Source organism: Lissotriton vulgaris, chromosome 10 (genome assembly GCF_964263255.1).
Source record: "Lissotriton vulgaris chromosome 10, aLisVul1.2, whole genome shotgun sequence".
Taxonomy (NCBI): domain Eukaryota; kingdom Metazoa; phylum Chordata; class Amphibia; order Caudata; family Salamandridae; genus Lissotriton; species Lissotriton vulgaris.
This window is the reverse complement of record NC_141698.1, coordinates 616625375-616641641: the sequence shown is the minus strand read 5'-3', so window position 1 is coordinate 616641641 and position 16267 is coordinate 616625375. Positions and strand designations below refer to the sequence as shown.

The 16267-nt window shown below is 45.5% G+C and overlaps 1 protein-coding gene across 2 annotated transcripts in view; it reads left to right on the top strand.

Moving 5' to 3' along the window:
- ACVR2B (activin A receptor type 2B) overlaps nt 1–16267 on the top strand; it is a 413701-nt gene that overhangs the window by 276477 nt on the left and 120957 nt on the right. For both annotated transcript variants that reach the window (XM_086941456.1, XM_086941457.1), the window contains exon 7: nt 8702–8847. In XM_086941456.1, coding sequence (XP_086797582.1) covers nt 8702–8847 — 146 coding nt within the window. The remainder of the gene's footprint in view (nt 1–8701; nt 8848–16267) is intronic.

Genomic DNA, 16267 nt, shown 5'->3' with positions numbered 1-16267 from the left:
GACGTCCTACCACCAGAGCATGCTATGCAGCAAAATGGAAGAGGTTTGCTATACACTGTAACAGTAAGCACATCAACCCTCTGGACGCATCCACTAAACAAATCATTTGCTATTTACTACACTTGCAGCAATGTAACTTAGCATATACCTCTATCAGAGTTCATCTCGCAGCCATAGCGGCGTACCTACAAAACAGGCAACATCTTTCACTGTTTAAAGTACCAGCAATTAAAGCTTTCATGGAAGGACCCAAAAGAGTCATTCCACCAAGAAGACCACCTTCCCCAGTCTGGAATCTCAACATAGTACTTACCAAACTAATGGGGCCACCCTTTGAACCTATGCATAGGTGTGAAATACAATTCCTCACATGGAAGGTGGCCTTCCTCATAGCTATCACGTCACTTAGAAGAGTAAGTGAACTGCAGGCTTTTACGATTCAAGAACCATTTATGCAGTTACACCAAAATAAAGTGGTTCTTAGAACAAACCCAAAATTCTTACCAAAGGTAATTTCAGCATTCCACATCAATCAGTCAGTGGAATTACCGGTTTTCTTTCCAAAACCACAAACAGTAGCAGAAAGAGCCCTACATACATTAGATGTTAAAAAGGGCCATATTGTACTATATAGAAAGAACACAAACTTTCAGAAAGACAAAACAGCTATTTGTTGCGTTTTCTCCTACACATAAAGGCAATCCCATCTCCAAAGCGGGCATTGCCAGATGGATTGTAAAATGCATTCAAATATGCTACTTAAAGGCAAAGAGAACATTAACTGTTCCTCCTAGAGCTCACTCTACACGTAAACTAAGAGCATCTATGGCATTTTTGGGAAACATTCCACTAGATGACATATGCAAAGCAGCTACCTGGGTTACACCGCACACCTTCACAAAACACTATTGTGTAGATGTGCACACAACACAACAAGCTAGAGTGGGACAAGCAGTATTAAAAACCTTGTTTCAGACAGTTGCAACAGACACGGGCGACCACCGCTAGGGAGAGAACTGCTGTATAGTCTATTCATAATGTACCATCTGTAGCCCATATGCCTCGAACGGAATATGCTACTTACCAGTATGCATCTGTTCTTGGCATAGAGGGCTGCAGAGTGGTACATGCCCACCCAGCCTCCCCGGAAACCTGTGTCTGTTCCAACATTATCTTATTTAGATACACTTACATGGGCATTCTTATCTGTATTCTACTATACTACTCCATCTAACCCTACTATGGCAAAACAATCTAAGGATGGAGCCGATGCCCATGCGCACTACCAACCAAGGGAGGAGTCACCAAGATACAAAAGACTCTCCAAGAGAAAAACAAAGTGCAATCATCCGAGCCGAACACCAGATGGCGATCTATTCATAATGTACCACTCTGCAGCCCTCTATGCCAAGAACAGATGCATACTGGTAAGTAGCATATTCCTTACTATTACCCGCGATAGTACTCATTTTATTGACCTCGGAAGGAGACCGTTTGAGTCGGTTGGCAGCTCTGACTGATAAGCCACATCATGACCCCCAGCTGTGCCACTCCCTCTACACTTGTCACTCCTGGCCATTAGTAATTATCAACACTTGCCCTACATCCCCACTCTTCATTTCCAGAGGCATCCCCTACTCCTCCCTCTTATATCACTCATCCTTACTAGAAGCTTCATCCCCAATCCCTCCCCCCACACATGAGAACACGATCCTCATTGTTACGTACTGCAGCACTCCCTACACACTGTCTCCTCGACATCACATCCTTACTTACAGCTGGAAGGTTCTGTTCTTCAAGAAGGAGGCAAGCCAATCCATGGCTTTGCCCTGAATTCCAACTCCCCCCTACTCTCCCTTTTAGGATAGTTTGATCTACGGTGTCAAATGCAGCGCTAATATCCAATAAGAGGATAGCAGCTGATCCACCCTCATCTAGTATCTCCTTTAGCTCCTCTGTGACCGCCAGTAATGCTGACTCTGTGCTATGTCTGGCTCGAAAGCCCATTTGAGTGGGATGAAGGATATCATTGGTCTCTAAGAAATTGGTTAGTATGTGATTAACATGCTTCTTCAAAAGTTTGCCAAGATACTGTAGAAGGGAGATAGGACGCAAATTATTGTATATGATTGGGTCGAGTTTGGATTTTTTTGGTAATGACCTTATCGCTTGCTTCCAAGCTTTAGGGACCAGAGCTGTGTCTAAAGATAAGTTGAGTAGTTCCGTTACAGATGGTAGAAAGATCTCCAGTGCCTCCACTAAAATATGTGGGAGTACTGGATCAACGAGAGAGCCGGATTTGGTTGCTTTAATTAAGTTTCGGACATTCTCTTCCTCCAGTCTAGGAAACTGAGCTAATGTCCTGGATGATATTATCTTGATTCCTTTTACTGCGTCAGGTTACTTATTTTTCGGGAATTAATCATATGTTTGTCACTTAAAAAAAAAAAGGCTGCTATATCGTTGCATCTCTCAACCGCTGTGGGGGAGTAGGGGGGTGGCATTGGCACTTTCATGAGGGCTAGTCAGGGTTTTGACTACCTAAAATATCTCTTTAGGGGAATTTGCTGACATATTTTATCTGCATAATATTTAGATTCGTCTCTCTTAATTTCGTTATGATAGGTTCTAATTAGCAGCTTGTATTCAGACTTGAAGGCTGGGTCATCATTTTTTCTCCAGTCTCTCTAATTTCTTGCATCGTTTTTTCAATGCGGAGAGCTGTTTGTTGTACCATGGGCTTGTTCTGGGGTGAGATTTGCTGTTTATAGTTCTTTAAGGGGCACACGTCAGCCAACTGAGTGAACCAGTTTTCCCATTGCTGGTATTTCTCTTCTAATTTACCAGAAAAAATGGTAATATTATCCCTCAAGACCGTCTGCCAAGTTTTAGGAGCCAGTTTGGTCCAGCTTCTAGTAGTGATAGTTTGGACTTTAGCTTTTGTCTGTTGCAAAGGTTTTGGTAGGCTTAAAGTGGCTAGAGTGGTCTGACCAAGGTACTGGGATTGGCTTTGAGACTGTAATCTGCAGATCGTTGGAAAAAATATGGTCCAATATACGCCCTTTCTCGTGTGTAGGTGATGTTACAAGTTAGGTTGGTTGTATAGCTTCCATATTGCCCTGAAACCGTTTGATATGGGGGGTGTCTTGTGCGTCAAAATGCAAATTAAAGTCTCCAAGAATTGTCAGATAGGCCATTTCTTATCGCAAGACTGGTTATGGAGTCGGTTAGTGTGTGCTACTTGTGCTTGGGGCTACTTGTGCTTGGGGGCCTATAAATAAGTACTCCTGAGAGTGTGTGGATAGGGGATAGCACAATCCGGAACAGGGCGCTTTCACATACTAGTTAGAATTTGGGATATATTACATGAAAATTTTCCTTTAAGACGGTGCCTATACCGCTCCCAATTTTATCTGGTTGATCTAGCCTATGTATCTGGTAACCCAGGGGGAGGGCGAGTTGGATATCTGGGCCTGAACTATTGTTGAGCCATGTTTCTATCACAAACAATACTCTCATCGTTTACCCCTGGTCCGAAATGTTTTTCAACAGTTGACGCTAGTCAACGTGGTTTAGGTGCCATATAATGTCAGTGGGTGTCTGGTAAAGAACACACTATTGGATTTTCGTCGAGTTCTCTACCAAGCAGAATTTCAATATCAATAGAGTGAGGCCCTTGCCTATTTCTGGGTAGTAGAAATGTTTAAAGCATTCTTTGTAGTACTCATTTTGATATTTGTACAGACCATAAACCCTAGTTACACCTTCTAAATGGCGATGGAACTGGGAAATCTTCAGCCAGACTAGAATGCATTTTATCCTACCTACATGAATATCATTTAGTGATTGCATACATAGTTGGTGGCCGAAATGTTAGGGTGGACTGCCTTTCAAGATTAGCATTGTGCCACACTGCTGGTTATAAAATAGATGATGAGCCTGTATGTGTTGTAGCTAATATTAAGCAACATTTGAATGGGGCGACGTTTCACCCCGAAACCACTGGCACAGCCAAAACTGCCTCTGCATTATCTTTTACCTATTATTTTCCTTTTTACTTTTATATCCATAATTTATCCATTCATTAATTCATTTGAATCTGTTCAAATCCACATGCAAGAAAATGCATTTTCCCAAGTTTCTCATGTTCCAGATGGGCCATCCGAACCTTTATACAAGAACACGTGCAAGCGCAAGTTCATCATATAGGTTTATTAAAACCCAATTCATTTCAGGCTCCTCGGGCCCTTCGTCAGGGGTAACTAGAAAGGACAATGAAACAAACATTATAGTTACATTCCTCCATGCTTATACAAAAGAAATATTTATAATCTTAATTACGTTTCTCTTCTCAGTCACAGACTGTCATAATTCAATACCTTATTTACAACATTTCCATGAACAACCACTTGCTTCCAGGCCGCCTCGAAACGCACCCACGGACCCTTCTCCTGCCGCACCTGCAGCTTCGCCTGCGACAGACAACCTAGGACCGTACCCAAGCACCTCCGCTGCTTACTCCTCAACACCCGCTCCGCCCACAAATACGCAGTCGAACTCTGGGACCTTCTCGACACCTCCGCCCCAGACATCGCCTTCCTGACCGAGACCTGGTGGAACTACGCCTCGGCTCCTGACATCGCCATTGCCATCCCAAATGGCTACAAGATTGCCCGCAGGAACAGCACCAATGGAATTGGAGGAGGAATCGCCATCGTCCACAAGTCCACCCTCAAGGTCTCCACCCACTGACGACACCCTCAGCACTGCCGAACACCTGCACTTCTGGATACACAATGACCCAAACACCACCCTCATGGGAACACTCGTCTACAGACCCCCCGGACCCTGGCCACAGTTCAGCGACACCATCGCCGACCTAGTCAGCACCCACGCACTCGCCTCCACGGAATACATCGTCCTCGGGGACCTGAACTTTCACCTTGAGAACGACGCCAACTCCGCCACCCTGATCGACAACCTCTCCAACCAAGACCTCAAACAGCTCTTCACCGACTCAACCCATGCCGCCGTCCACACGCTTGACCCCATCTTCTCCGCTAGCAACCACGTCTCCTTCAACACCACCACCAAACTTCACTGGACCGACCACCGCTGCATCCACTTCACCTACAAGAAGGCCACAATGCACCACCGCGCCAAACAGCTGCCCCGTCGCTGCTGGAGCAAAGTCAACGGGGGCCAGCTGGCTGCCATCCTCACCCTGAACCCACCCACAGAATCCACCGACCCAGATGCCGCCGCCCGCAACCCCAGACACTGGATCGACAACTGCGCCAACACCCTCGCCCTGCTCAAGAAACCCCAGACAACTGCACCAGCAAGAAAGCCACCTGATTCACCGAAGAACTACAGACCTCCAATTGCACCTGCCGGAAACTGGAGAAGAAATGGCTCCATGAACAAACACCGGACACCACACAACCCACAAAGATGCCACTCGCAGACACTACCACCTCATTAGACTTGCCAAGAAATCTTCCTTCAAAACCCACCTGGACAACAACGCACATGATCGCAAAGAGCTCTTCAGCATCGTGAAGGAACTCTCCAACCCCAGCGGCAATGCCATCCCACCCTCCCAGGAACTGCGACTCAATGTCCACCTTAAACTCTACCTAATGTTCTGTGAGTAAGTGGATCATAGTCTCAATCTCCCTACCCTGAGGTTTATTATAAAGGCACCTGAACAATTTAATAATACAGTTTGTATATTTATTGATATTCACATTTCATTAAAAACATTAAAAACTTTCACAATGAAAGTATAATTACAAAAACATCACTCAACATAGTACAGTTAAAAACCTGAAAGAGATTTAAATTCCGTGATTTAGTATATAATCATCGGTGTACCAATTCAAAGGAATCACATTTATATGGTCCAGACTCCAATTGGTCAGTTCTGAGACTTTGTTCCTTGAATTTTAGGTTTTTATATCAAATTTTGATAAAAACACCCAAAATTCAAGGAACCAAGTCTCAGAACTGACCAATGATTATATACTAAATCACGGAATTTAAATCTTTCAGGTTTTTAACTGTACTATGTTGAGTGATGTTTTTGTAATTATACTGTCATTGTTAAAGTTTTTAATGTTTTTAATGAAATGTGAATATCAATAAATATACAAACTGTATTATTAAATTGTTCAGGTGCCTTTATAATAAACCTCAGGGTAGGGAGATTAAGACTATGATCCACTTACTCACAGAACATTAGGTAGAATTTAAGGTGGACATTGAGGTACACGGATGTATGGTTGTGATGAATGTTTGATTATTGACCCCAAGGGATAATTTATTTTTTTATTCCTGTACTGTGGTACCCTGTCCCTTGGATAGCTGGGCCATTCCCTTCCATATTTCATAACCCACCATCCAACCCGGCTTTCAACCAGTTCCTTCCTACCCCTTCCCAAATCCGCACCGCGCTTCCATACATTCCCCCTATCTCCCCTGCCCCATTCAATGCAGCACAATCCGCTACCTTCTATTTCCCCAGGGACATTCCTGCTAACAAACAACGGCTTCCTCAATCTTTCACCGGTGAAGTTTCCTGTCCCTTTCAACCGCCCGAATTTAAACTCTACTTTTAACCCTCCTATCCGGTGCCCTTCCAGTTTCTCCCACATGGTCTTCACCTGTAACACCTTAATTACCCAAACCTGCCACTAAACTACAATTCCCATAATCCACCGATTTATTACATGTAGCATTGCAATTTTAAAAAACTGTCTGTACAATTTGAAAACAATTTCGAGAACATAAACATCATTAAAAACATGTAGAATGTCCAATGTTTATTTCTAATATTTCCGTATTCTTCGGACTCTGATGTAAATGAACATTGCTAGATGAACGAAAATGTCCCGCCTTGCATGAGGATGATGACTGAGTGCAACCCGCATCTATAAGATGTTTACTATGAATTTGCCCTACCGGGTTGGCACCCACACTGAATTGTGCATGCAAACAGGAACCTTCAGGAAATTGCGTAGTCTTCCTCGACGAGACGTAGGCTGGACCCTGCTTCATGCAGGCCCTGTCGAACACGGACGCACCCGCCCGTGTGACTCCTGAAATTTTCGATTTAACGCACAATCCGCTTTTATTTACATCCGTCGACCGGGTCCGAATTATCACTGGTCTTTCGATTACGCAATTCCTAACCCTGATTCAGCCCTGAAGAGTCCCAGGTGACGAAGAGTCCCTGTTGACGAAACACATGTCGGCTGGTGTTTTGCTTGGATGAATTTTAATACTTGCATAAACATCTCTCAATACATGGAATTACCGGTGTTGATCTTTTGATTTTTGTACCAATTTAATAGCACAATATATATCCCTACCAAGGAATTAGCTGATAGCCGTTTGCCTTCCTCACTCTTTCCTATTTGTAAGCATGTAATTTCATTGACAGTTTCTCTGTAAACAGTTCCTCTATGGTGTACTTGGATGTGTAGACAACCGAATTTCCACGATTTACTGTGTTTTAACCCCTTGCATGCTGATGACGGCCGGCCGTCGTGGCACACAGTGCTCGTGTGCTGATGACGGCTCCCGGCCGTCATGACCGCACCCGCGATCAGAATGTGCGCAGAATTGCGGCAGCATGCAAGGGGTTAAGTTCGCTGTCCCATAGTTTTGTTTTTGTTGCAGGTGCTGTTTTATGCACCTATTGCTTTTTCGTAGGTGGGCACTCATACCCAGGGCCACTATAACTATGCAGCAGTAAAGACCCAAGTAATTCGGCAGGGTTGAGTAAATTATTCAATAAGAAAAGGCAAATCATGTGGCATAATGCAGGACGTTTTGTAAAACTTCATTATTTTGTCTTTTTTAAACTTGGTAGCACTGTACGGGTATTGATTGCACCTCAGAACCAATTTCACAACCAAATATAGATTTAAGCAACAGAAAGGTGACAAGTCCAGCTTTGCAAAGGGCCTTCCACTGTTCGACAATACATGTAGCTACATGCTTATGAACGTTTAAACTGTTTTGAGCTAGAAACAATGTTTTGTTGTTAAAATCTGCAGATTATGCTGCAGATCGATTATGTGGCAAATGCGCCAAATCTATGCTGCGAGAATCGTTGCGGCCTCACAATTCCATTGGCACTGCTCACACCTGCTTCTCTGTAAAATGGATTCACTTTGGTGGAGAGATTAAAATAAACCGCCTCTTCCACTCCAAACATGTCATCGCATTGCAGAGACTTTAGCAGATACCCTAATACAAATGCGTTGGAAGCCAAACGTGACAAAATCTTAAGGCTTCCAAATGTTTAGTTTGTTTTCAGTTTCACAACAGCAACTCAAAGCGGTATCTTGGTTCAATAAAATATTTGGTTATTATTGTTTTTGAGCAAATATACCATTCACACATAGATTTGTTATAGTGAAAGAAAAGCTCAGGATGGCTGCTGAACTAGCTGCCAGAAATAAATGTTCTGAAAATCCATAGTGTCCTGCATCTGAGTCATTATGCTAAACATGACAGCCGTGCTGGGTGAGGGGATAACCCTCTATGAGCCAATAGGAGTGCTATACTTGTCATTTTTCTGCTGTGGCGCGCAGCTTCTACCCAATCCGAATAACCAGCTCATACACTTAAATAAACTAGGGTTTTGATATTTTAGAACCATTTTAACATTTTTCAACATTTACGTGCACAGGGATCGCTAACAGACTATCTAAAGGGGAATGTGGTCAGCTGGAATGAACTTTGCCACATTGCAGAATCAATGTCTCGCGGACTGGCATATTTGCACGAGGATGTTCCCCGGTGTAAAGAAGGACACAAACCTGCTATTGCACACAGGTGAGTGCTTAACAACTCTGATTTACCATTATTTTGTTAGGCTACAGATTAAATAATTTACGTTAAGTACGCCCTTCAATACGTTTGGATGTGATTGTTGCTGTTCATTATATGTTAGACTTTCTGTGGGCCACTACTGGTTTTCACCTGTTTTCAGATTTTTATCTTGTGATCAGTTTTCTGCTACAGGTCTTAAAACCTAGTGCAGAATTACACTAGCACTTTGAAGAATTATTGGTATGTCCTATTTGGAAACATGTTTATTTTTGCGATATTGCATACTGGTCAGTCTTCAGTGTTTGTGTGCTGCTAATGATACCAGTGATATTAAAGTTTGTTTGCACAAACAAAGCCCAAAAATGGATGCTCATCATTAAATTAGAAAATTTCAACTGCTTAACACAAATGCTTCTTCTGGTTAGTATTGAGATTGCAGTTATTCTGGTTTATAAAATGTGTGATCAGCAGAAAAGAGGACTTAGTACTACTAAGTAGATCAGAATTCCATCTCCTTAATTGTATATATTGTAATAATTAAACATATTTTCCAGTCTTTCAAGTAACTGCAGTGGTTCGACCTACTATGCATGTCCAAAGGATTTTCTCCTTTGTCTAATTATTTTCCTCACAGTATTCGATTAGTAAAGTGACATTACAAATTATCACAGTTGCTTCCTTGAACAACCTGCAGTACCATGCAAGAAAACTAGTGCACACATTGAATATTGGTCTGTGCAGTTCTGTATTCCATACAGCAAAAACTGCTGGTTGTGAAAGATCTATTGTGGGCTTACCAAGATCTTACAGTGGGCTTAGTCATCCCTTTACTAACCATTGGCTAGCTTTATTTTCACTCATTCTTGCTTGCTTCTAATTCAGTGTCTTTACTGGTGCCATCTTGTTTGACTTTCCCTTGGAGCATAATTTCTTAACCTTTCGTTTGAATAGCTAACTGAATTCTAACACTGCTCACTTTTAGTAAACCTTTTTTTTAAATTTTTGGTTAAGAACTCAATGTGCGTGCGTGTGCTTCCCAGCTCTTCCCTAGTAACCTTTGTGTTTCTCCACCAATTCTCCATATTACTCTCTCCCTCGCTGTTCTCTTGTGTAGTTCTGCCCCCATCGTTCTGCTCTTGTTACGGTCTCCTTCTGCTACGTTTTTGTTGTAGTTTATCCTAATGGTACATTCCGCCCACCCCCTGCCTGTGTTACTTTGGTATGCCCCACTAGAGCTCACCTTAGAAGGTTGAATCCTCAAGAGGGTGTGAGCTGGTTTTCGCCGTGGAGTGGATGGTCAATAAAGTTGTTGCTGAAGATTTCCTATGTCTTTCTTCTTTTCAACACTGGCGACGAGACACCACTGCGAACGGGGCAGTTTTGACCATCTCCCTTCTGAGTACTCTCTTCTATCCGTCTGCTGTCACTTCCTTTAGTTTTCCTATGGAGTTCCTCATGTCTAGCAGTGATTGTTCCTGACAACCTCCACATCGGCTGAGCTTTCAGTGGACAGCAGTAATCCAGACCTTTGTACTTCTACGGAGGCTCTGTCCACCTTGCGCATCCATTGTGGCATTTCCTTGGCCTCACACGGACCTCTGTGAGGAAATGAGCCTGCTGTTGGTGAGGTAGTGCTAGTTTGAGGAAACTGCTCCTGCTGCGTGTGTTCTCTGAATGACTTTCAGGCTAACCAACGGTGGATTTTCCTTCCTACATTCCTTGAGCGCTGCTCCTGGCATTCCTGTCAGATTCATCACTGACACTTGTGGAGCTTTTGTATGCCTGCGGCGCAAGCGGATCTCCTTGGGCACTCCGGTCACGATTTCCATTTGTAATTGTCACATCGCTGGTGACGCTGGGGAAAATTGTATCACGAATTCCCGCTGTGTGGTGGCTTGTCTGCGTTCCTTGGATGAGGTGTTCCAGCGAGGTTCCCTCCTCTCATCCTCCAAGTCCTTGCTGACTCTGATAACGTCCAACGAAGAAGCCCTTCTCCGGTTTCCTCTACAAGGTTGTTTGAACCTGCCAGCCATCTGTATGTCGTCGGAAGCTGCCATCAGGTTTCTGACTCCTCTTCATCAGTTGACATCGCGGCGGTTCAGCGGCCATTTCCGTCCTCCCTGCCAGCCTCCCGTGTGTTTTCCTGAGGTGCCCAGAGGGTGCTCCCTCGTCAGACGCTGATTGTAGGCCTTCTGCTGTGAGAGTATCGCAGCGCTGGTTCTTCTTCCTCCTCACCGGTGAACTTTCCTCCTGTTCCTGTCAGCGTTCATGTTGAGGAGTATTGGATTCCCCGGCAGACTTTCCGATTTGCACCACAGTGCACTTGTGTGGCCATTTCTATTATTGCCTCAGTTTCCACACGGACGTGTTAGTAGGTAGGAACCCTTTTTTCCGGTACAGTAAGGGAATTTAGCACTGGCAGTGGACCCTTTTACATCATTCCCGGCTGCATTGGTAGAGACCGGACTCGAGGTACTGTCCACAGTTTTGGCTCATGTTGGTATTGCAGTTCCACCCCTTATTAATTCCCCTGACTTTAGGGGGGCTCTGCACCAGTTACATTCCTCAGGGGAAGGAGAGGGGTCCCGGCTCCTTCTTCCTGGTGGGTTTCCTCCCTCCACAGTGACCGGGAGCTTCTGTCCCATCCTCCTGCATGATCAGAGTGTTTGGGGCACCAAATTTAGCAGGTGCATGTTCATGATTGTTATGTTGGGTTCTGCATGAGCAACACATTATAGTGCAGCGGGTCTGCTGTGTCACTAATTGTCCTTGTACTTGAGATTCCTTTGTGTTTTCACTTCATGAGCCTTACCTTGCCTCCTCTGTAGTTACCCCTCATTATACTGTTGTCAGGCTGGGGAAAACCCCTTAGAATGCACCCAACTACTCTTATTCTTCCGGGGCACTCTTCCCATCGCTTCTCCTTGTGCATCCATTATGGCAGCGGCGAGCATGAGCTCCACCCCCTCCACCCCCCCCCCCCCTTACTCAATGAAATAGGGGAACCAGAAATCTGCTGGAAGGGATGGTTCAAACTTTTTGAATCCTACATCATTGACATTGGGGGTAAGAGGTTTACATCCTTGCGGAAACAACATATCCTCCTTCATAATTTAGGGGTTCAAGGAAGGAAAATATGAGACACTGCCTGAACCTGCAGGGATAGAGGAAGGAGGAAATGTTTATCTGTTTATGTGCACTCTAGAAAAATTATAAGATAAATGTGGTACTAGAACGTCATAAGTTTAACAGAGTGCAGGGGAAACAAGAGACTGTCCAGAACTAGATTGCTGCTTTGTGGGGGCTTACACAGTTATGTGAATTTGGCAATCTCACTGATTCCCTTATAAGGGACCAATTAGTGCGTTGCATTAACAACCCTAGAATTCAAGAAAAGCTCTTAGCCAAGAATCCCTGCCTAAGACAAGCAGTTGAGATTGCAAAGTCTATGGAACACACTGCCAAGTATATAAAGGAAACGAAGCCTAGCAGTGAGGTAGTGGCTACGGTCAACGATCGTGATAAAGAAGCAGATGTGTGCAAGTTAATGTTATGTTATTGTTATGTTATAAAATATTTTATTACGCGCTCTGCTACTACAGAGTATCCTGGCGCGGTATGTAGGCACTAAACTGACCCAGTCCAAAAAGAAAGAAGCAGAGAACTAAATACTAAGGTTAAAAAGATGGGTTTTTAGCCCTTTCTTAAAACCTGCCAATGTAGTTGATGATCGCAGAGAGAGCGGCAAGGCATTCCAGGCCCGTGCTGTTTGGACCGAAATTGACTGGCCGCCCAGTCTCGCATATCTGATTTTAGGCATAGACATCAGACGAAGATTGGCCGATCGAAGAGCACGATGAGGCGTGTAAAAGGAGAACCTCTTGTGCAAATATTGTGGGCCTTGCTGGTGCAGGGCCCGAAAGGCCAAAACCAATGATTTAAACATAATGCGATGCGCCACAGGGAGCCAGTGGAGCTCACGAAGATGGGCACGCGCACTAGTTCTTCGTGGAAGATGGAACAGAAGTCGCACGGCCGCGTTCTGAATGATCTGCATTCGCTTTATAAGGTATTTAGGGAGACCACTATAGAGAGCATTGGCATAATCAAGCCTTGACAGAATCAGAGCACGCAAAACAGTCTCCTTCGCCTCCCTATGGAGAAGTGGAAGGAATCGCTTGAGTGACTTTAGGGTCGCAAAACAGGTCGCAGTAAGTTTTTTTTGGTGGGCTTCAAACTTAAGATCCTGTCCAAACCAGACCCCCAGGTTTTTGGCCGGGCCTCCATGGTAGCTAGGACATGCAAAATCTGTCGGCCAAATAAGCTCTCTAAAATTGGCCGGAAAATTGCCATAGAATAATAGCTCAGACTTGTCCTCGTTGCATTTAAGCTGGGCTGAGACAAGCCAACGGAAGACATGGGTCAAACAAGAACAAACCGTCTGAGCGTCTAAGCAGTCCTTAGGCCAGGTGAACAACAGCTGCGTGTCGTCAGCGTATGACATTATTTTGGCTCCCCACTGCTCAGCCAGATAGATCAACGGAGTCATGTAAACGTTGAACAGCAATGGGCTCAACGTCGAGCCCTGTGGCACTCCGGTGGTGAGCTTCTTGGGAGATGAGGCAAAAGGAGGCAACCATACCTGCTGCGACCGCTCAGACAAAAACGAGGACAGCCAGGCCAGAACCGCACCCGACAGCCCCACCTCTGCCAGCCTAGTCAGCAACTGGGCATGGGGCACCGTGTCGAAGGCGGCAGATAAGTCTAGCAAAACCAGGACCGCTCTGCCGCCTCCGTCAAGACACTCCCTAATGGCCTCTGAGACTTCCACCAGAGCCGTTTCAGTACTGAAAGCAGCCATGAACCCTGATTGAGCCGGGTGCAGGGCGTGAGAGGACTCGATGAAAGTATTCAATTGCCTAAAAACTACTTTTTCGGTCACTTTCGCTAGTGCCGGGAGCAGTGATATCGGACGATAGCTGGAGGTAGACAGGGGGTCCAGGTTGGGTTTCTTCAACAGGGGAAGAAGCTTCGCCTGTTTCCAACAGAGAGGCACTGAGGCAGAAGCCAGAGACATGTTAACAACCTGGGTAACCTCCTGATACACCAGACTAGCCGCTCCCCCCAAAACCCTAGCAGGGCACGGGTCAGAGGGTGAACCAGACTTTAGCGACTCCAAAATGGCCAGCACATCAGCTTGCTGAGCAGGCTCAAAGGTGGAAAATTGGCTAACATGTTGCTTCGCATCCATAGCAATGTTAGGTGGTGAAAGTGGAAGGGGACTATCAGAGTTTAAGAGCTCCTCTTGAATTTTTTTGATCTTATTATCAAAAAAACATGACAGTTCCTCACACCACAGATCAGAGGCCGGGAGAGCTGGGGAGGCAGCACATGGAGAGAGGAAGCTTTGAACAATGGCAAAGACTTATCTGCCATTGTTATCCACCTTCTCAATCCTTCCTGAAAAGTAGCTACTTTTAGCAGCCTTGATTTCAGCATAATAAGCTTTCTGCGCCCTCCGCAGCTTGCTCTTAAGTACAGGACAGAACTCAAGGCGCCAAGCTCGCTCCAGCTTTTTACACCCTAATTTAAGTTCTCTAAGCGTATGGGAGAACCAGGGTTTGGAGGGAGACAACCTCGTCCGCCTGCTACCACTCTTATTAGTATGTAGAGCAGCACTTTGTTCAACCCAAGCGTTGAATGATTCCACCACAGAATCCAGATTTAATGGCAGGGTCGCCGGTTAGACGTGAGAGAGTCCGAAAAGGTAGACAAATTTATTCTCTGGGCATGAGCATGAGAGGCAGAAAAATTCTTCGGCCCTTTTGAATTTATGGGCCAGGTGAACAGAATTAAGGCATGGTCCGACCAAGTGACCCACCTAGGGGGTAGCATAGAGATCTCAAAGTTGGAGCAGACCAGGTCCAACCGATGGCCAGCCGCATGGGTGGGGAAGGTCACCCATTGTGTAAGATGCGCCAACGAAAAGACTTCTGCCAAGCCGATCGATTCCGGTAAGTCCATCGCGTCCATATGAATATTAAAATCCCCCAGAATAAGATATCGAGAGAATTTAAGGGCGCGGGGGACGATAACCTCCTCAATATTACCAGCAAAACAGCCCGCATAGCTAGGGGGGCGGTAAAGCAAAGTACCTCCCAGGGTGAAATGAGGGGAGAGGATCACGGCGAAGTGTAACATTTCGGTTTCGCCAAGTAGTTCGGACGGTTCACTCACCAATGTCCAGTGGTCTCGGTAAATTACGGCCAGACCGCCACCTCTACCCTTCGGTCGGTCCATCCTGGTGATCTTGAAGCCGCGTGGTATAGCAAGTTCAACCACCGGCATACATGACTCAGAAAGCCAAGTTTCGGTGAGGAAAAGGAGATCAAGCTCCTTCTCATCAAGCAGCTCAAATATATCAGCCGCGTGTTTGACCATTGATCTAGCATTGATCAGGCCGGATTTAATAGTCTCTAGGTTGGTCCTGGACGCAATGGTCGGAGAATGATGGCTAGCAAAGCGGAACCCACATGTCGGGCATCGGCGATGCATATCCTTTAGCACCTCCCAAGATTTGGCGGCATCGCAACTGAAGGTATTGAGGGCACACAGCTCCTCAGAGGAGTACCTCAGAGAGCCAGCCTGAGAGCAGCGAGGGAGATGCGAGGGTGCCCCGGCCCTGGGCCCGTCCGGGACACGGACGGGCACAGACGGGCCCACCTTTGGCGCTCCTTCGGCGCGCAAGCGGCGCGCCCGCAACGCGCGACCGCTACGCGCTCGGCGCATTGCTGCGTTAAGTAGGGGCGGGCGAGGCAGGAGACTAGAGCGCCCGCAAAGGAAGTGTGGGTAGGAAGACTAACAATCAAGAAAGCCACCTCAAATGCTTTAGATGTGGTAGCAGCAATCGTTTTGCTAACTTTCCTCAGTGTCCTGCAAGGAATGTTACCTGCAAAAATTGTTGCAGAAGGGGGCATTTTGCTAGAGTGTGCAGAGAAGGGGAGCCCCACATGAGAGAAGGGGGTAGAGAAGGGGGAAGAGTGTACAACAAAGAAGTCAAATGTGTGATAGTTGGTGAGAGAAAGTTTGTACTGCACCTCAAAAGTAATGCTGGTTCTGTCAATGCCATTTATCCCAAGTGTGAGGTTCTATTGAACAATAAAAGTGTGACCATGTATGCCGATTCATGCTCCCCTTTCACCCTACTCAACAAGGAAGATTATGAAAGTCTAGGAGAACAAAGTGTGACCTCCTTACAGAAACCCGACATTTCCCCCACAGGCTATAATAAAGAACCGATACCACTCATGGGGATGAAGGAAATGAGAATACAATTCCAGGATAGAGGCATATGGTAAAATATACATAGTTGAGTCTGGATCTAACCTGCTGGGATGGCAGCAGCAAAAGGATTTAGGCATCA